This window comes from Staurois parvus, unplaced genomic scaffold (genome assembly GCF_062004578.1).
Source record: "Staurois parvus isolate SC_StPar_1 unplaced genomic scaffold, SC_StPar_1.0 ptg000999l, whole genome shotgun sequence".
Taxonomy (NCBI): Eukaryota; Metazoa; Chordata; class Amphibia; order Anura; family Ranidae; genus Staurois; species Staurois parvus.
This window is the reverse complement of record NW_028318795.1, coordinates 162630-185369: the sequence shown is the minus strand read 5'-3', so window position 1 is coordinate 185369 and position 22740 is coordinate 162630. Positions and strand designations below refer to the sequence as shown.

The following is a 22740-nucleotide window of genomic DNA, read 5'->3' as shown; positions in this document are numbered from 1 at the left end:
AGTCAGGGTGACCTCCACATCAGCATGGGGAGTCAGATTTTGTAGGAAGTAACTGGCAATTGCTATGGATGACCACTGTATTTAGACATCCCGCTATAGTGGTCAGCTGGGTCTGCGCCAACTGATTTTGGAGTACCAGGAGCTCTGCCTGGGTCTGCTGAGCCTCTACTACAGTAGTAGGGCCACAGTCTGGTCCTGGTGTGCCTGGGCTTCCACGAAGGCCTACTGCTGATGTGCCTGAGCTTCCTCATGGCGGCAGTTGGCTTCTGTGGAGGCCTGCTGCTTGGCCACTGTAGCTTGCACATTCTGAGGTTTTTCAGCTCCTGTGCTGCTTTGACCCACAACATGCAAAAATGGTTGCTGACCCCTTAAATGTCAGTTTGACTTCTAATGGCTTTTTATGGATGGATTGCCCGTATCTGAGCACCGCTTGTCATATGGAGAACCCAAAGATCACCAGGCGGCTGCTTGTATAAGTAAATGGTCTTTATTGCTCTTTCAAAACAAGTGAAACAAAAACATATTATTTTCAGCAAATGAACAGCAAACATTCCATCACTCTGTTATAACAAAAACAACAAAACGTCTCAACACCAGATATACCGGTCCCACACTAGGGTTTGGGGTTCCCACCTACTTCAGGGTATGTCAAAGGCCGCAGGAGCTCAGCAAAACAATGGGGTTGATTTACTAAAGGCAAATAGACTTTGCACTCCGCAATGGAATTTGCAGCAGAGCTTAGTAAATGAGTTGAAGCTTCACTTTGCAAAGAATACTTAATCACCTGCCAGGAAAATTTTAAAAAAAAACATTTTTGCTTGCACATGATTGGATAATAGAGGTCAGGAGAGCGTCCCCTCATTTGCTAAGCTTTGGAGCAAATTCCCTTCCAGAGTGCAACGTCTACTTGCCTTTAGTGAATCAAACTCAAAGTCTCAGTTGCCAGACAGTCTATACCTGCTGGTATCTGTGAACCCCGCCACCCTACCTCTCAGACACCCGCTGGGTATTTACTGTTTATTTCTGGACTCTCAAGCAGGTGGGTTAACCTGTTTTGGGACCAAACTGCCTGTAATAGGTATTTGAATGGTCTTTCCCACCTAAAGTCTCTCTGAGCCTCTGAATTCCAGGTCCCAAATGAAGACTTAACAATCCTGAGAGAACTGTATATCAATCCTCTCTTTTCCAAGAAGACTACCTGGAACCCCTCACCTGGCCTGAGTGAGAACCCCTGAGTACTCAACAATGACTTCAAACCATCCCCCTTAATGGGACCATAACTCAAATAGTGGAGACATATACCTACTGTCCAGGGCTCATCCCTGGTGTCCTCTACAGCATAAATAATTATACTTCTAAATATTCAATATACAGTACCGGTACTTATCAATTTAAATAAACTTTGATTTGCATTAATCCTTCATTAATCACATAAATAATAGAACTGCTTTATACTTTTGGGTATCCATTCAAGTAGCAGGTCTGGATGAATTGTTTGGGGCCTCCCAATGAAATGTTTGGAGACCTCCCAATTAAATGTTTTGGGACCTCCCATTGAAATGTTTGCGGACCTTCCCATGAAATGTTTTGGGACCTCCCAATGAAATGTTTGCGGACCTTCCCATGAAATGTTTGGGCATCTCCCAATGAAATGTTTGCAGACCTCCCAATGAAATGTTTGGGGACCTCCCAATGAAATGTTTGGAGACCTCTCAATTAAATATTTGGAGACTTCCCAATGAAGTGTTTGGAGACCTCCCAATTAAATATTTGGAGACTTCCCAATTAAATGTTTGGAGACTTCCCAATGAAATGTTTGGAGACCTTCCCATGAAATGTTTGGGGACCTCCCAATGAAATGTTTGGTGACCTTCCAATGAAATGTTTGAGGATCTCCCAATGCAATGTTTGGGGACCTCCCAATGAAATGTTTGAGGATCTCCCAATGCAATGTTTGAGGATCTCCCAATGCAATGTTTGGGGACCTCCCAATGAAATGTTTGGGGACCTTCCAATGAAATGTTTGGTGACCTTCCAATGAAATGTTTGGAGACCTCCCAATGAAATGTTTGAGGATCTCCCAATGCAATGTTTGGGGACCTCCCAATGAAATGTTTGGGGACCTCCCAAATGAGTTGACCCAATGATGACATCCTCAAACACACCAATGAACAGTTTTTTTTGAATTTCTTACAAACATTCTAACGAAAATCTAACCACGATGGGCAGTTTAAGGTAGTTTGTTAGTTATACAATGTTGATGGTTTACGATTTAATGAAAGTTCAAGTCAAAATTTGAATTAAATCCCAATAAATGGCTTCAGCCGAAACTTTCCTCATCCATAGTCCTCATTCAGGACTGCTCCAGCTCAAAACCCTCTTTACTCCACATCTGTCCCCGTTAGGTGTCATGTATCGAACGCTGTGCTGTTTGTCTATTACATCACTCTTAGGGGTAAATTTATTTAAAAAAATTAAAAATTGCTGGGCGCAGCATTCACCCAGTGTCATGAATACTGATTGTAATTGGCTCAAAAGGTTTATTTCCTATGATTGTCAGCTCCATCTAGTGGTCATAATGTGGTATTTTCTTCATTGGGATATTTTCAGGAAAATACCACATTATGGCCATTAGATGGAGCTGACGATCATAGGAAATCAACACATTTTTATGAATAGACTCCTAAAGTGTACATAGAGGCAAGCTTTTTTTTAGCGTTGGGTAGTGTTGGGATGGATGAGGACCTCTGCCAGGTATTTACCGCCAATTAAGTGCTCCTTTTAAGGAGATTTCCTCTCAGCAGACAGGAAATGAGAGAAAATCTCCAACAGAGACATAGATAGAAATCCAGATCTTAGCAGCTGTGTGTGTGGGGGGGGGGGGGGGGTCTAGCCTTCCCCTTCTCTACTCTGTATTGCTGTTGTATTGCTTGGCTCCAGGTACACTTAGTCGGAGAGTGTCAGCTTCCATCTATAGCTGGGCAGTGAGGGATTTTGCTTGAGAATAAGAGATCCTCTTCGGCCCCATTCACACTTTGCATAGAGGGAACTCATGTTCCTGCTTGCGATTTTCGTGCGGTTCCGAGTGTCCCGCGTAGGGCACCCCATTCACCTCAATGCGCGCTTATCACCAATATGAAGCTAATTTTTTTATCGACAAGCTTCAAGCGATTTTTTAAAAGTCGGGTTTGCCGTGATTGTGTTGCGTGACAATTGCGACATAATCGCTCCGCGTTTGGGTGCCATTAAGAATGAACGGTATCCAAATGTGCATTGCATGTTTTGCACCGATTTCCACATGATTTGGAATCGCAGGCAGAATCGCGGCGATTCCAAATCGCAAAGTGTGAGTGAGGGGCGGACTGACAACTCATGGGGCCCCTGTGTACTCGCGCACACTCAAACCACACCCACAAAAGCCTATGAAAGGTACCAGGGGCATCTCATGGGGCCCCCTACTGACCCTGGGCCCTTGGGCAGAGCCCCTGGTGTGAGTGGAGCCGTAAGTCTCATGCACACTGGGCGTTCGCTTTCCTCCTCGGCAGAGCTCACGGCAGGAAAAAAGGTTGCTTACAAAACACGCCTAAAGCTACATATTGCATGCGTGTTTGGAGGCGTTTGAGGCGCGTCAAGCTTTTGGGTGTTAATGGATTCTATTGGCCGGAATGTTAATTTATTCTGGCCATTGGAATGCCTTAACGCTCAAACGTGTCTAGAGTCCACACGCATTTAGACGCGTCTACACGCATTTTTGTCATGTTAAGCGTTTTTCAGCTCAAAAAAGCGCTTGTGATTTTTACTTCAGCCTGTAAATGCCTATGTGCGATCGGACACATGGGGAGGGGGGAGGATTTACAGAAACAAAAGGGTGCAAAATCTGGTGCAGCTCTGCATAGTAGCCAATCAGCTTCCAGGTTTTATTGCCAAAGCTTCACTGAACAAGCTGAAGTTTGAAGCTGATTGGCTCCCATGCGCAGCTGCTCCAGAGAGCTCTAGTTTTAGTAAAGCATCCCCAAAGAGGAGCAATCTTGTTAGGAGGAAAGCTGCTGAGAGTCTTGACACTTCCCCGTAGCCCTCGTTGTGCTCTCTGAGGTCACTTGGTGAAGGTGATGAGGTATTCCGGATAGGCCTGGATGTCATTAAATATCACGAACACCGAAGGTCCTGATACGTTGTCTGTGACGCTGTCATACAGGTCGGTGGGGTTCGATGGGCTCTTGGCTGGAGGGGCGATCATTGCTCTATTCCCAGCACAGTACACACCGGTGAGGACACGGGCCAGGTACATGTATTTGTATCCATTTGTATCCGGTTTGGAGTACGTATCATCCGAAGAGTAAATGGCATCAACAGCGAAATACGTCCCTCTTCCCAACATCGCAGCTGGACTCATAGAAAGAGAAAGGAAATGATTATCCTGAGATCAGAAATACAACACGGAATATACAGGATATCTACATATGAGGGAACATGGAATATACAGGATATCTACATATGAGGGAACATGGAATATACAGGATATCTACATATGAGGGAACACGGAATATACAGGATATCTACATATGAGGGAACACGGAATATACAGGATTTCTACATATGAGGGAACACGGAATATACAGGATATCTACATATGAGGGAACACAGAATATACAGGATATCTACATATGAGGGAACACGGAATATACAGGATATCTACATACGAGGGAACACGGAATATACAGGATATCTACATATGAGGGAACACGGAATATACAGGATATCTACATAGGAGGGAACACGGAATATACAGGATATCTACATATGAGGGAACACGGAATATACAGGATATCTACATACGAGGGAACACGGAATATACAGGATATCTACATACGAGGGAACACGGAATATACAGGATATCTACATACGAGGGAACACGGAATATACAGGATATCTACATACGAGGGAACACGGAATATACAGGATATCTACATACGAGGGAACACGGAATATACAGGATATCTACATACGAGGGAACACGGAATATACAGGATATCTACATACGAGGGAACACGGAATATACAGGATATCTACATACGAGGGAACACGGAATATACAGGATATCTACATACGAGGGAACACGGAATATACAGGATATCTACATACGAGGGAACACGGAATATACAGGATATCTACATACGAGGGAACACGGAATATACAGGATATCTACATACGAGGGAACACGGAATATACAGGATATCTACATACGAGGGAACACGGAATATACAGGATATCTACATACGAGGGAACACGGAATATACAGGATATCTACATACGAGGGAACACGGAATATACAGGATATCTACATACGAGGGAACACGGAATATACAGGATATCTACATACGAGGGAACACGGAATATACAGGATATCTACATACGAGGGAACACGGAATATACAGGATATCTACATACGAGGGAACAGGGAATATACAGGATATCTACATACGAGGGAACAGGGAATATACAGGATATCTACATACGAGGGAACACGGAATATACAGGATATCTACATAGGAGGGAACACGGAATATACAGGATATCTACATACGAGGGAACACGGAATATACAGGATATCTACATACGAGGGAACACGGAATATACAGGATATCTACATACGAGGGAACACGGAATATACAGGATATCTACATACGAGGGAACACGGAATATACAGGATATCTACATACGAGGGAACACGGAATATACAGGATATCTACATAGGAGGGAACACGGAATATACAGGATATCTACATACGAGGGAACACAGAATATACAGGATATCTACATATGAGGGAACACAGAATATACAGGATATCTACATATGAGGGAACACGGAATATACAGGATATCTACATACGAGGGAACATGGAATATACAGGTTATCTACATATGAGGGAACATGGAATATACAGGATATCTACATAGGAGGGAACACGGAATATACAGGATATCTACATATGAGGGAACACAGAATATACAGGATATCTACATATGAGGGAACATGGAATATACAGGTTATCTACATATGAGGGAACACAGGATATAGACCAATCAGCCATAACATTCTGACCACTGACAGGTAAAGGGAATAACATTGATGATCTCACTACAATGACATCTGAAAGTGGGTGGCATATATAAGGCAGCAAGTAAACATGTTGTCCCTGAAGCTGATGTTGAAAGTGGGAAAAATGGACAAGTGTAAGGATTTGAGGGACTTTGACCAGAACCAAATTATAATGTCTAGACGACTGGGTCAGAGCAACTCCAAAACTGCAGCTCTTGAGGGACGTTCCTGGTCTACAGTGGTCAGGGCTCACTGATGGAGGTGAAGAAGGAAGGCTTACTGATGGAGGTGGGGAGGGTAGGCTCATTGATGGAGGTGGGGAGGGAAGGGTCATTGATGGAGGTGGGGAGGGAAGGCTCATTGATGGAGGTGGGGAGGGAAGGCTCATTGATGGAGGTGGGGAGGGAAGGCTCATTGACGGAGGTGGAGGGGGTCATTAATGGCAGTAGGTAAGAAAGGCTCATTGATAGAGGTGAAGAGGAAAGGCTCTTTGATGGAGGTGGGAAGGGAAGGCTCATTGCTGGAGGTGGCAAGGGAAGGCTCTTTTATGGAGGGGGTAAGGAAGGCTCATTGATGGAGGTGGAGGGAAGACTCATTGGTGGAGGTGGGAAGGGAAGACTCATTGGTGGAGGTGGGAAGGGAAGGCTCATTGCTGGAGGTGGTGAGGGAAGGCTTGTTGATGGAGGTGGTGAGGGAAGGCTGTTTGATGCAGGGGGTAGGGAAGGCTTATTGATGGAGGTGGAGCAGGGAAGGCTCTTTGATGGAGGAGGGAGGAAAGTCTCATTGATGGAGGTGGATGAGGGAAGCCTCTTTGATAGAGGTGGGGAAGGAAAGCTTATTGATGGAGGTGGAGGGAAGGCTCATTGATGGAGGTGGGGAGGGAAGGTTCATTGATGGAGGTGTGGAAGGAAGGCTTGTTGATGGTGGTGGGGGGGGGTCATTAATGGAGGTAGGTAAGGAAGGCTCATTGATAGAAGTGGGGAGGGAAGGCTCGTTGATGGAGGGAGGAGGGAGGGCTCATTGATGGTGGTAGAGTAGGGAAGACTCATTAATGGAGGTGGTAAAGGAAGGCTCATTGCTGGAGGTGGTGAGGGAAAGTTTGTTGATGGAGGCGGTGAGGGAAGGCTCTTTGATGGAGGGGGTAGGGAAGGCTTATTGATGGAGGTGGAGCAGGGAAGGCTCTTTGATGGAGGAGGGAGGGAAGGCTCATTGATGGAGGTGGATGAGGGAAGCCTCTTTGATGGAGGTGGGGAAGGAAAGCTCATTGATGGAGGTGGAGGGAAGGCTCATTGATGGAGGTGGGGAGGGAAGGTTCATTGATGGGGGTGTGGAAGGAAGACTCGTTGATGGCGATGGGGGGGGGGTCATTAATGGAGGTAGGTAAGGAAGGCTCATTGATAGAAGTGAGGAGGGAAGGCGCGTTGTTGGAGGGAGGGCTCATTGATGGTGATGGAGGAAGGAAGACTCATTGGTGGAGGTGGTAAAGGAAGGCTCATTGCTGGAGGTGGTGAGGGAAAGTTTGTTGATGGAGGTGGTGAGGGAAGGCTCTTTGATGGAGGGGGTAGGGAGGGCTCATTGAAGGAGATGGAGGAGGGAAGGTTCATTGATGGAGATGGAGGAGGGAAGGCTCATTGATGGAGATGGAGGAGGGAAGGCTCTTTGATGAAGGGGGTAGTAGGGAAGGCCCATTGATGAAGATGGAGGAGGGAAGGCTTATTGATGGAGTTGGGGAGGGAAGGCTCTTGATGGAGGTGGGGAAGGAAGGCTCGTTGACGGAGGTGGAGGGGGTCATTAATGGAGGTAGGAAGGAAGGCTCATTGATAGAGGGAAAGAAAGGCTCTTTGATGGAGGGAGGAGGGAAGGCTCATTGCTGGAGGTGGCAAGGGAAGGTTTGCTGATGAAGGTGGCGAGGGAAGGCTCTTTGATGGAGGGGGTAGGGAAGGCTCATTGCTGGAGGTGGCGAGGGAAGGTTTGTTGATGAAGGTGGCGAGCGAAGGCACTTTGATGGAGGGGGTAGGGAAGGCTCATTGATAGAGATGGAGGAGGGAAGGTTCATTGATGGAGGTGGAGGAGGGAAGGCTCTTTGATGGAGGGGGTAGGGAAGGCCCATTGATGAAGATGGAGGAGGGAAGGCTCATTGATGGAGTTGGGGAGGGAAGGCTCTTGATGGAGATGGGGAGGGAAGGCTCATTGATGGAGATGGAGGAGGGAAGGTTCATTGATGGAGGTGGAGGAGGGAAGGCTCTTTGATGGAGGGGTTAGGGAAGGTTTGTTGACGGAGGTGGAGGGGGTCATTAATGGAGGTAGGTAAAGAAGGCTCATTAATAGAGGGAAAGAAAGGCTCTTTAATGGAGGGAGGAGGGAAGGCTCATTAATGGAGGTGGAGGAGGGAAGGCTCATTTATGGAGGTGGTGAGGGAAGACTCATTGATGAAGGTGGGGGGGCTCATTGATGGAGATGGGGAGGGAAGGCTGACCCATGTAATCTGATCCAATAGAAGCTCAAATTGCTAAAAAAAGTGAATGCTGGTTCTGATATAAGGTGTCAGGATACTCGGAACATCGCAGTTTGCTGTGTATGGGGCTCTTGTTGCTACGTCCCCCTTGCTTCCTGCATGTGATGTCATCGCCCTGAGCTCCAGCTTGCAGCCACTTCCCTGTGCCACTCTCCTCTGTTACTAGGTTACAGCAATCCATGCCAGCTACAGCATCTCCTCCCGGCTACTTCCCTGTCAAACTCGTCCTGCTTACTGTATCCAACTGGGGGGGGCAAGAAGGATGTAGCAACGCATTTCAGGGCAGAACCTCCCCTTTCTCAAGCCTACTACTATGGCCGTGAGTACAGCCCTGGATGGATTTGGGAGGTGAAAAAAGTCCAACAGTGACAGAGCAGAGTGGTGCAGGGACAGCATTGTTGAAGCATCTTTACCAATAGCTGTGCAGCGCTGGACACTTTTCACCTCCCAGATCTAGCCAGGGCTGCACTCGCAGCCACATCCCTTATAAATGGATAGCAGGTTTGAGAAAGGAGAGGTTCTGCCCTGAAATGCGTTGCTACGTCCCCCTTGCTTTTAGCATGTGATCTCCTATAGCTCCAGTGTGCAGCCGCTTCCCTGTACCACTCTCCTCTGTTACTAGGTTACAGCAATCCATGCCGGCTACAGCATCTCCTCCCGGCCACTTCCCCTGTCAGACAGCGCTTTACATATATATTGTACATTCACATCAGTCCCCGCCCCCGAGGAGCGTACAATCTAAGGTCCCTAACTCACATTCATACATACACATACTGGGGACAATTTAGACAGGAGTCAATTAACCTCCCAGCATGTCTTTGGAGTGTGGGAGGAAACTGGAGTACCTGGAGGAAACCTATGCAGGCACAGGGAGAACATGCAAACTTCAGGAAGGTGGTACCGTGGCTGGGATTCAAACCAAGGACCCGAGTACTGCCAGGCAGGAGTGCTAACCATTTAGCCGCTGTGCTGCCCATGTTGTTTATGATCTGAGACCTCTGTGCCAGTTACAAAGATACAGCCATGCTCTATGGACAGTTAAATGGAAGCCAATTAACCCATAAGCATACAAACTCCATGCAGATATATTGTAGTCTTGCCAGGAAGTGTACCAAGGACACCTCAACATTAAGCCGGTACTGCCCCATTATCGTACTGTCCCGTTATCGCACTGCCCCGTTATCGCGCTGCCCCATTATCGTGCTGCCCCATAATCACACTGCCCCGTTATCGTACTGCCCCTTTATCGTGCTGTCCCGTTATCGCGCTGCCCCATTATCGCGCTGCCCCATTATCACACTGCCCCAATATCGCGCTGCCCCATTATCGTGCTGCCCCATAATCACACTGCCCCGTTATCGTACTGCCCCGTTATCGCGCTGCCCCATTATCGCGCTGCCCCATTATCGTACTGCGCCATTATCGTGCTGCCCCATTATCGCGCTGCCCCATTATCGCGCTGCCCCATTATCGTACTGTCCCGTTATCGCACTGCCCCGTTATCGCGCTGCCCCATTATCGTGCTGCCCCATAATCACACTGCCCCGTTATCGCGCTGCCCCATTATCGCGCTGCCCCATTATCGCGCTGCCCCATTATCGCGCTGCCCCATTATCGTGCTGCCCCATTATCGTACTGCGCCATTATCGTACTGCCCCATTATCGTGCTGCCCCATTATAGTACTGCCCCATTATAGTACTGCCCTATTATCGTGCTGCCCTATTATCGTGCTGCCCCATTATCGTGCTGCCCCATTATCGTGCTGCCCCATTATCGTGCTGCCCCATTATAGTACTGCCCCATTATCGTACTGCCCCATTATCGTACTGCCCCATTATCGTGCTGCCCCACTACCACTATCGCACTGCCCCACTACCATTATCGTGCTGCCCCATTATCGTACTGCGCCATTATCGCACTGCCCCACTATCACAATGCCCCGTTATCGTGCTGCCCCATTATAGTACTGCCCTATTATCGTGCTGCCCCACTATCACAATGCCCCGTTATCGTGCTGCCTCATTATCGTACTGCCCCACTATTGTACTTCACCACTATCGCACTGCCCCATTATCGTACTGCCCCATTATCGCACTGCCCCATTATCGTACTGCCCCATTATCGTGCTGCCCCATTATCGCACTGCCCCATTATCGCACTGCCCCATTATCGTACTGCCCCATTATCGTACTGCCCCATTATCGTACTGCCCCATTATCGTACTGCCCCATTATCGTACTGCCCTATTATCGTACTGCCCCACTATCACACTGCCCTGTTATCGTACTGCCCCATTATCGTACTGTCCCACTATCGTACTGCCCCATTATCGTACTGCCCCATTATCGTACTGCCCCACTATTGTGCTGCCCCACTAGCATGCTGCCCCACTACCACTATCGCACTGCCCCATTATCGTACTGCGCCATTATCGTGCTGCCCCATTATCATGCTGCCCCATTATCGTGCTGCCCCATTATCGTACTGCCCCATTATCGTACTGCCCCATTATCGTGCTGCCCCATTATCGTGCTGCCCCACTATCGTACTGCCCCACTATCGTACTGCCCCATTATCGTACTGCCCCATTATCGTACTGCCCCATTATCGTACTGCCCCATTATCGTACTGCCCCATTATCGTACTGCCCCACTATCGTACTGCCCCATTATCGTACTGCCCCATTATCATACTGCCCCACTATCGTACTGCCCCACTATCGTACTGCCCCATTATCGTACTGCCCCATTATCGTACTGCCCCACTATCGTACTGCCCCACTATCGTACTGCCCCACTATCGTACTGCCCCATTATCGTACTGCCCCATTATCGTGCTGCCCCATTATCGTGCTGCCCCACTATCGTACTGCCCCACTATCGTACTGCCCCATTATCGTACTGCCCCATTATCGTACTGCCCCATTATCGTACTGCCCCATTATCGTACTGCCCCATTATCGTACTGCCCCATTATCGTACTGCCCCATTATCGTACTGCCCCATTATCGTACTGCCCCACTATCGTACTGCCCCACTATCGTACTGCCCCATTATCGTACTGCCCCATTACCGTACTGCCTCATTACCGTACTGCCCCATTATCTTACTGCCCCATTATCGTACTGCCTCATTATCGTACTGCCCCGTTATCGTACTGCCCCGTTATCGTACTGCCCCGTTATCGTACTGCCCCGTTATCGTACTGCCCCAATGTTTTTATACTTTTAGATCGGAGTGTTTTGGAGCGCGGTGAATATTTTGTTTGTATGTTTATGAGAAGGATAATGGTGGTGGTTGGGTGAGGGGGGGGAGGGGGTCACTTCTCACCATTGCTCCCAGCGTAGGCTCTGTTGAACCCATTACAATTTATATGCTTGGTTGTCTCAATCTCGGTGCCATGGAAGAGCCTCTTCTCATTGGTCCTGGTGCCGTTCTTGGTATTGATGCTGTTCTTCTTAATTTGGTAATTTTGATACAAATGTTTGTTCTGTATTCTCTCAATCTGGGAGGAAAAGAAATAAAACAGAATCATCCTCTCTGTCCACTGATCCACGTTCACCAACCTCCATCACCTCTCTGTTCACTGATCCACGTTCACCAACCTCCATCACCTCTCTGTTCACTGATCCACGTTCACCAACCTCCATCACCTCTCTGTTCACTGATCCACGTTCACCAACCTCCATCACCTCTCTGTTCACTGATCCACGTTCACCAACCTCCATCAGCTCTCTGTTCACTGATCCACGTTCACCAACCTCCATCACCTCTCTGTTCACTGATCCACGTTCACCAACCTCCATCACCTCTCTGTTCACTGATCCACGTTCACCAACCTCCATCACCTCTCTGTTCACTGATCCACGTTCACCAACCTCCATCACCTCTCTGTTCACTGATCCACGTTCACCAACCTCCATCACCTCTCTGTTCACTGATCCACGTTCACCAACCTCCATCACCTCTCTGTTCACTGATCCACGTTCACCAACCTCCATCACCTCTCTGTTCACTGATCCACGCTCACCAACCCCCATCACCTCTCTGTTCACTGATCCACGTTCACCAACCTCCATCACCTCTCTGTTCACTGATCCACGCTCACCAACCTCCATCACCTCTCTGTTCACTGATCCACGTTCACCAACCTCCATCACCTCTCTGTTCACTGATCCACGTTCACCAACCTCCATCACCTCTCTGTTCACTGATCCACGTTCACCAACCTCCATCACCTCTCTGTTCACTGATCCACGTTCACCAACCTCCATCACCTCTCTGTTCACTGATCCACGTTCACCAACCTCCATCAGCTCTCTGTTCACTGATCCACGTTCACCAACCTCCATCACCTCTCTGTTCACTGATCCACGTTCACCAACCTCCATCACCTCTCTGTTCACTGATCCACGTTCACCAACCTCCATCACCTCTCTGTTCACTGATCCACGTTCACCAACCTCCATCACCTCTCTGTTCACTTATCCACGTTCACCAACCTCCATCACCTCTCTGTTCACTGATCCACGTTCACCAACCTCCATCACCTCTCTGTTCACTGATCCACGTTCACCAATCTCCATCACCTCTCTGTTCACTGATCCACGTTCACCAACTTCCATCACCTCTCTGTTCACTGATCCACGTTCACCAACCCCCATCACCTCTCTGTTCACTGATCCACGTTCACCAACCTCCATCACCTCTCTGTTCACTGATCCACGTTCACCAACCTCCATCACCTCTCTGTTCACTGATCCTCTGTTCATCAACCTCCATCACCTCTCTGTTCAATGATCCACATTCACCAACCTCCATCACCTCTCTGTTCACTGATCCTTCATTCATCAACCTCCATCACCTCTCTGTTCACTGATCCACGCTCACCAACCTCCATCACCTCTTTGTTCACTGATCCACGCTCACCAACCTCCATCACCTCTCTGTTCACTGATCCACGTTCACCAACCTCCATCACCTCTCTGTTCACTGATCCTCTGTTCATCAACCTCCATCACCTCTCTGTTCAATGATCCACGTTCACCAACCTCCATCACCTCTCTGTTCACTGATCCTTCATTCATCATCTCCATCACCTCTGTTCACTGATCCACGTTCACCAACCTCCATCACCTCTTTGTTCACTGATCCACGCTCACCAACCTCCATCACCTCTCTGTTCACTGATCCACGTTCACCAACCTCATCTGACACCACGGGAAGGATACCCTCACTGTATGGGGGAGTCATGTCTATATAGAGGGGTCTGTGCTGGATGGGAAGATGACACCAGTGGGGTGCTTCCAGGGGTGGGGGGGCGTACAGCAAGCATCATGAAGTGTGTGTGTATATATATATATATATAGAGAGAGAGAGAGATATACACACATATATACAAATGCTGCAAGAAAATTCTGAGGCACAATGGGAGCTCAAGTTCCTCCTCTCCCTACAAACCACTTGAAGACCCGACATTTTCTATGAAGTTTTGCTCACGGGTTCAAAACTGTATTTTTTGCTAGAAAAGTACTTATAACCCCCAAACATTTTATTTTTATATATATATATATACACACACACACAGGTGAAACTCAAAAAATGAGAATCTGGTGCATTCATTCATTCAGTCATTCATTGATTTCAGTGCAGCAACTTAAAAGGTGACACTAATATATGAGACTCATTCCATGCAAAGCAAGATAGTTCCAGCCGTGATTTGTCATCATTGTGATGATTATGGCTTACAGCTCATGAAAACCCCAAATCCACAATCTCAGAAAATGAGAATATTGTGAAAAGGTGGAATAATCTCGGCTCAAAGTGTCCCACTCTAATCAGCTCATTCAGCCATAACACCTGCAAAGGGTTCCTGAGCCTTTCAATGGTCTCTCAGTCTGGTTCAGTAGGAATCACAATCATGGGAAAGACTGCTGACCTGACACCATCACTGACACCCTCCATAAGGAGGGAACGCCTCAAAAGGGAATTGCAGAAGAAGTTGGATGTTCCCAAAGTGCTGTATCAAAGCACACTAATAGAAAGTTATGTGGAAGGGAAAAGTGTGGAAGGAAAAGGTGCACAAGCAGCAGGGATGACCGCAGCCTGGAGAGGATTGTCAGGAAAAGGCCATTCAATAGTGTTGGGGACTTTCACAAGGAGTGGACTGAGGCTGGAGTCAGTGCATCAAGAGCCACCACACACAGACAGGATCCTGGACATGGGCTTCAAATGTCGTATTCCTCTTGTCAAGCCGCTCCTGAACAACAAACAACGTCAGAAGTGTCTTACCTGGGCTAAAGAAAAACAGACCTGGTCTGCTGCTCAGTGGTCCAAAGTCCTCTTTTCTGATGAGAGCAACATCTCATTTGGAAACCAAGGGCCCCGAGTATGGAGGAAGAATGGAGAAGCCCAAGGACCCCAAGTATGGAGGAAGAATGGAGAGGCACAGGGACCCGGAATATGGAGGAAGAATGGAGAGGCACAAGGACCCCAAGTATGGAGGAAGAATGGAGAGGCACAAGGACCCCGAGTATGGAGGAAGAATGGAGAGGCACAAGGACCCGGAGTATGGAGGAGGAATGGAGAGGCCCAAGGACCCTGAGTATGGAGGAAGAATGGAGAGGCCCAAGGACCCCGAGTATGGAGGAGGAATGGAGAGGCCCAAGGACCTGGAGTATGGAGGAACAATGGAGAGGCCCAAGGACCCCGAGTATGGAGGAAGAATGGAGAGGCCCAAGGACCCCGAGTATGGAGGAAGAATGGAGAGGCCCAAGGACCCTGAGTATGGAGGAAGAATGGAGAGGCCCAAGGACACCAAGTATGGAGGAAGAATGGAGGGGCCCAAGGACCCCGAGTATGGAGGAAGAATGGAGAAGTCCAAGGACCCCGAGTATGGAGGAAGAATGGAGAGGCCCAAGGACCCCGAGTATGGAGGAAGAATGGAGAGGCCCAAGGACCCCGAGTATGGAGGAAGAATGGAGAGGCACAAGGACCTTGAGTATGGAGGAAGAATGGAGAGGCACAAGGACCCCGAGTATGGAGGAAGAATGGAGAGGCACAAGGACCCCGAGTATGGAGGAAGAATGGAGAGGCACAAGGACCCCGAGTATGGAGGAAGAATGGAGAGGTCCAAGGGCCCCGAGTATGGAGGAAGAATGGAGAGGCACACACTGCAAGATGCCTGAAGTCCAGAGTGAAGTTTCCACAGTCTGTGTTGATTTGGGGAGCCATGTCATCTGCTGGTGTTGGCCCACTGTGCTTCATTAAGTCCAGGGTCAACGCAGCCGTCTACCAGGAGATTTTGGAGCACTTCATGCTTCCTTCCACAGACCAGCTTTATGGGGATGATGACTTCATTTTCCAGCAGGACTTGGCTCCGCCCACACTGCCAAAAGCACCAAAACCTGGTTCACTGACCGTGGGATTACTGTGTTTGATTGGCCAGCAAACTAACCTGACCTGAACCCCATAGAGAATCTATGGGGCATTGCCAAGAGAAAGATGAGAGACATGAGACCGAACAATGCAGAAGAGCTGACGGCCGCTATTGAAGCATCCTGGTCTTCCATAACACCTCAGCAGTGCCACAGGCTGATAGCTTCCATGCCACGCCGCATTGAGGCAGTAATTGCTGCAAAAGGGGCCCCAACCAAGTACTGAGTACATATGCAGCTTCTACTTTTCAGAGGTGCGATATTGTTCTATGTACAATCCGTGTTTTATTGATTGCATGGAATATTCTCATTTTCTGAGATTGTGGATTTGGGGTTTCCATGAGCTGTAAGCCATAATCATCACAATGATGACAAATCACGGCTGGAACTATCTTGCTTTGCATGGAATGAGTCTCATATATTAGTGTCACCTTTTAAGTTGCTGCACTGAAATAAATGAACTTCTACACCATATTCTAAATTTTTGAGTTTCACCTGTATATATATATATATATATACAGTACATACACACACATACACACACACATATATGTGGGGGCGCTTTAAAAAACATTTTTTTTTTTTTGAGCACATAGATTCCCCGGTCCCTTTCTCTGCAGCTTCAGCTGCACTTGACATGAATTATTGGGAAGTGCTCTGGGGTTTCCTGGTCGTTGACAAACTGAAGTATAGTAAAAATAGTTTACTATGCTTCAGTTATGAATGAACACAGCTAGTGATCAGTACTGATTGCTCACTGTACTCATTGAGGAAAGGAAGGGGCTGGTAAGTATCATATATTTATGTTCCATTATCTACACTGCAGAAGCAGGAGGGAATGTGCATTAGATATTGCTAAGATCCTTGAAATCTGCATATGTGACGTGGAAGTCATTGCGACCTAACAGAACGGAGTTCCACCTTCAGTATTACCTTAATGATTCTCATTTGACACGTCTGTGTAAAGAGTCCCTCCACCTCTGAGTAGTCCGGGCTGCTGCTGTTCAGAGGTACCACCTTCAGCTGGATGTTGTCCATGACATCCCAATACGGAGGGATTACGAGGGGCGCGGCTGTAATATGAAGAGTTACATTTTGGTTTCATTGTAGAACATAATTATCACCCATCAGTGTACATTGATAGGAATCTCAGAGACCAAGAGGCCACCATCATTGTCACACCCTGCAGACCTCATTGCACACCTCCCTCAGTCATCCTACTGACCTAGTCCTCCACCATGGATGAACTAGTATTGGAAGTACAGGAAGGAGAGTATTGAAGAAGTAATTGATTAGGCAAAGAATTCAACAAAAAAAGCCAACATGTTCCAGGGGTTCTAACCTTTGTCAGGGCTGGATACTCTGGGATAAGAGAGAAGTCTTGGATTTAGGAGGCTGCTATACCAGAGACTGGACCGGCGTCTTCTCCTGCAGTAAACAGATTGTGTCCTCCAGATATACACCAAGCAGCCATAATTTTATGACCACTGACAGCTTAAGTGAATGCAGATGATGTGCTGGAAACAGAAAAAATGTTCATCTCAGTTTGTTGTGTATAGAGCTGTGTGGCCCCAGACCGGTCAGGGTGCCCATGCTGACCCGTGTCCACAATCAAACAAGCCTAAAATGGGCACTTGAGCATCAGAATTGGACCAAGGAGCCATGGAAGAAGGTGACCTGGTCTGAGAAATGACGTTTTCTTTTCTATCATGGGAATGGCCGGATGTGTGCGTCACTTACCTGGGAAAGAGATGGCACCAGGATGCAGTATGGGAAGAAGGCAAGGCAGCTGGGAAACCTTGGGTCCTACCATGCACGTGGATGTTACCTTGACATGTGCCACCTACCTAAACACTTTGATGAACAAGTACAACTGTTCATGGAAATGGTAGTGGCCTCTTTCAGCAGGATAATGCGCCCTGCCATACTGCAAAAATGGTTCAAAAATGGTTTGAGGAAAACAACAAAAAATTGGAGGTGTTGACTTGGCTTCTAAGTTCTCCAGATCTCAAAATAATGGAGCCTCTGTGGGATGTGCTGGAAAAACAATCGATCCATGGAGGCCCCACCTCACAACTTACAGGACCTAAAGGATCTTCTACCGACAGCATACCCTCAGAGGTTGGGTGGTGTTCTAACTTCAATGGGTCAAGGCTGTTTTGGTTGAAAAACAGGGACCTACTCAGTGTTAGGTGGGCGGTCATAAAGTGATGGCTGACCGGTGTACATTTCCAAAGATCCAGAGGTGTCTGACTGATTTTGGAAGGAGGCATCCAAAAATCGAGGGATCTCGTGAGTACAGACCTATGTGTAAGATACTGGTGACTGTGGCAGCTGCTACTCCTTTTTTTTTGCGACTAGTGCTTGCCTGGCCTGGGACATTGCTGACAGTGTCCCAATGCTGTCCATTTTTCCATGGCTATTGCTAGAAGGACTGTCCTAAGGAGTAGTGAAAAAGTGGAGGGTGTCCTGTGATTGCTGTTCTGCGTTCCTGGAGTATCTCACAGCTCCGTACGCCCAGCCCAAGATACTCAGCAATAAATGTGAAAAAGGCAACCCCTAGACTCTTTATTGACCCAGAAGAATGGATGTTGCTGTGTGTCTGGCTGCCGTTGCCAACTTAGTTCAAGCAGAACTGCCAAGCATGTTTAGAGCTGGCACATAGCGGAGGTGAGAGGAGATTCGGGTTTAGGCCGTTACTATCAGAAGAATGGCTTTCTATAATGCTGATGTCTGTACAGGGAGGTGAGGGGGATGATGGGTCATTGGGGTAGATGTGTCTGTGGGCTGACTGTAGATATCAGAGAACAGTCAGGCATGCAGTTCGTACAATCTGTCTCATGATGTCTTTGGCCCAGTGTCTCCCCCATACAAGATGGGTTTGGTCACCCAATGCTCCTGTTTAGCCAATGGAGGAAGCAATGGGGAGCACATACAGGCAGTCCTGCTATTGGCCATTCTTGGTGCTAAATGAATGTTTTCTAACCTGTCTAATAACTTTGTCCCCCAAGAGCAGTCATTCGGGACTGTCAGGAACTGACCTTTAGACATTAAATTGTAGCCCAAGCCAGGTTTATTGGGAGATTGCCATGTAATGCCTATAGATGAACCTGACCTGGAAGTCTGCATCATACTCTATGTTCGTTTTCCAGATTGGTTCCCACCATAAAAACATCTCTCCAGTATAATACAGAGATTCCTCGCCTCTGTGACCACCAAGAACTCCCAAGGTTGCCATTTCATTTATATTTCTGGTAGCCGCAGCCACCCAATAATATTTAACAATACGACTGATAAGGATAAGAGCAAGAAGGAATGGAAATTACCATGTTTTGGGATCCGCTGCAGCTTAATTGTGTTTCCTTTGGCATCGTTTGCTTTTTTTATCTCTGTAATTGCCTTGTATTTTATGCCAACGATTTCAATATCCACAGAACTTTTTTCACTACAAGCCTTTTCCAGCTCCAGGTTTGTCATTTTGTCGAAGGGGATAAAGTTGGTGCCTTGGTAATATCCCCACTCCACCAAGTTGCCATACAGCTCCGCCTCTCGTTCTTGCGTCTTCTTATCTCGCACACCTTTAATCATCTCCTTGATTTTATTACTGACATCCAGGACATCTTTGGTGCGGCCTTTCACCTTGATGGTGGACTGTGGTAAGTCGAAAGAAATATAAACTCCGTTGTCCCGCTGAAGCTGAGCCAGGACGGCATGGTGCTTATCATCTAAGTCCTGTATCCAGGTATCTGTGATAGTATCGTCATGTTGATCCTTTGCTATGAGGTCTTGGAGCCTGTCTATGGCCTCGTTCACAGAGTCACGGCTTTCTGCACACAGGTGGAAAATGGCCGGCTCGATGTTTTCTCTCAGCTCAAAAACTTTGGGCTCTTCTTCTTCTACTTCTTCTTCTTTACTGTCATTGCTTTTGTCAGATTTGCCCGTACCAAAAATGGCCGCTATAAAAGAGGGTAAAGAATATCGGGATAAGACACAGAGAACTTACAGAATTTGTATACCATGTAGCAGTGTCAGGACAAGGTCATGCAGAGCCAAGGGTGAACAAAACGATCCCCTCCCCCATCCCCCTTCCTAGCACAGCTCCCCTCCCCAAATGTCCGCTCCTAGAACAAATATCCCCCTCCTCCCATCATATCACCTTTTCTAGCACAAGGCCTCCCAAATCCCCCCCCATCCTAGCACAAATTTTCCTCCATCATCCCCATCCCAGCACAAATCCCCCAAATCACCACTCCAAGCAGTCCCCCAAAGTGCCCCCCCCCCCCCCCCCAGGGGCGGACTGACCATTTGGAAACTCGGGCACTGCCCGAGGGCCAGGGGTCAGTAGGGGGCCCCATGAGATGCCCCTGGTACCTTTTTCCATAGGCTTTTTTGAGTTTGGGCAAGGACACAAGGACCCCATGATCCCCTATTGCCCGGGGGCCCCATGAGTTGTCAGTTTGCCCCTGCTCCCCCCTAATCTCTGCGGTTCCCCCTCATCTCACATGATATCACAGTGCCCAGGGCATCTGCCCCTCCTGCCCACCTCTTGTCCAGGCCCTGCCATGTAGAAAGACATTTATACATAAAGAAAGTCTTCCTGTCAATGGTGAAGGAAATGAGAGAAAATCTCTCAGTTTTATGTTTCTGTCTCCTAGCTAGAAGTCTGATTCCAGAACTTGTGTCCTATCAGGAGATCTTTATCCACAGAGGTGGACACGAGCAGCTCCCACTGGGGCAGCCTTATCCAAAGAACGTCACAGTAATTCGCCGTGTGAAATGATCCTAAAACTACGACGCGTACCTGTGATCCTAGAAAACCAGGACTGTTGTTTGGCTCCAGGTGGTGGTTCCTTCTTCTTCATACTGTTATAAAAATCTTTTAACATTTGTTGCTTGAATATCACCATCGTCACATGTTGGACGGTCGCGGCTGGTTTAGACATGACAAAATTCACCACGGCGTCTAGCATTGAGTCAGCCACTGCCGCAGAGGACACACCAGCAACACCTGGATAAAGAGAGGGTGAGAGAAGAGCAGAGAGTGACCAAGAGGACACATTATGGAGGACATCCTCACCCTCCTCACCATTGTTCCACAAACAAGTGGCTTCTACAGTCAGCTATCACATCCATAATCTTTGACGAGTAGTTTTTGAAATTTCCATTGTTCTAGTTTTGAGGTCATGTTCTTGATCTCAGCTTCATACTGAAAATACTGTCCTTTTGAACCTTTGTATATTTAGAGGTTTCAGTCATTTCCACACTCTCCTCTCTTTCCTCCACATTGGATGTATTAAGTTCCTGCAGTCTCTCCTGATATGTTTCACCATTTTTGCTGTCTGTCTCTGGACTCAAGTCTTTTCACAAGTGACGCCTTCAGAACTGGACACAGTATCCTAGATCCTAACCAAGGATCTCATCAGTCCAGAGCACCTGCTTTCATTTTTCTGCACCCCAGTTCATTTGCCGTCATACATAGGACGTGACTAAAAAAAAGAACAAGACTAAGTGACTCCTCTAGGCAGGAAAACATAGTTACTGGGGTGAAGAAAAATGGCAGCAGGGGCTCCAGACTGATGGGTCAGAATGTGAAATATTTGGCTGTAGCAGGAGGCAGTTTGTTGGAGGAAGGGCTGGAGAGCGGTACAATAATGAGTGTCTGCAGCCAACTGTGAAACATGGTGGAAGTTCCCTACACGTTTGGGGCTGCATCTATGCAAATGGATTTGAAAATTTGGTCATGATCAACGGTGTCCTCAATGCTGAGAAAAACAGGCAGATACTTATTCATCATGCCGTACCATCAGGGAGGGGATGTAATTGGCCCCAAATTTATTCTGCAGCAGGACAACCACCCCAAACATCCAGTCAATGTCATGAAGAGTTATCTTCAGCATAATGCAAAACAAGGAGTCCTGAAAGTGTGGAATTTTGGGGGGGGGGGGGGTACTACTAGCAGCCAGTATGTCCCATTCTGATGCACTGAGTGCTGGTTCTGACTGTAGTATAGGAGTGAGGATGTCAACAGGAGGAGCAAAACGAAAGCTGGTTAGAGACCGCCATCACCATCGGTGGGGATCCAAATGGACCGTTGATTCGATGTAAGCCTTAGTGTGTATAAGGGGCTTTATTTGCAAAGAAAACCAGATCTACATATTTCTTCTAAGCGGGGTTGGCACTATTTATTTTTGAAGCTGGCTCTGGCTGGGATGTAAGACTGAATATTCAGATTCTTTGGTAGTTTGTTTGCTTGAACTGATTGTATGGAACCATTTATTCGTTATCTTCTGTTTCCCGCCAACAGAAATCATGAACGCCTTTTCACACACAGGTTCTGCTGTGCACTAATGTGTCCAGACTGTGCAATAAAAACATTTCTCTTTTCCAAATTATTTGAAATACATTTCAGTGTATCGAATTAACCAAACCATTCTCTCGGAAAACTATAGCTGGAGATTATTATGGCGCCAACGGTTTGCTCAGCGCTTTACATTATAGTGGGAGACAATACAGTAACAATACAGTTCAATACAAGAGGGATTTGAGGGCCCTGATCCTGGGAGCTTACAATCTAGGAGGGAGGGGTGAATGGTACAGTAGGTAATACCTGTGGGGGATGGAGTGGTTGGAAGAGTAGAAGATTCCAGTATTAGCAGAGGGCGGGATAGGCTTCCCTGAAGAGATCGGTT

The 22740-nt window shown here is 47.5% G+C and overlaps 1 protein-coding gene across 2 annotated transcripts in view; it reads right to left on the bottom strand.

Moving 5' to 3' along the window:
* Positions 1-465: 465 nt before the first annotated feature.
* Positions 466-22740, bottom strand: part of LOC149441363 (protein mono-ADP-ribosyltransferase PARP14-like) — a 63138-nt gene continuing 40863 nt past the window's right edge. The window contains exons 13-17 of one of the 2 annotated variants that reach the window (XM_089657429.1): positions 20853-21059; positions 19378-20007; positions 16985-17124; positions 11946-12120; positions 466-4383 (exon numbers count right to left, since the gene is read on the bottom strand). In XM_089657429.1, the coding sequence (XP_089513555.1) occupies positions 4094-4383; positions 11946-12120; positions 16985-17124; positions 19378-20007; positions 20853-21059 (1442 nt within the window). In that variant the 3' untranslated portion in view covers positions 466-4093. Of the gene's footprint in view, positions 4384-11945; positions 12121-16984; positions 17125-17393; positions 17569-19377; positions 20008-20852; positions 21060-22740 lie in introns of those variants that run through there. The other variant, XR_016307394.1, reaches the window with a different exon arrangement.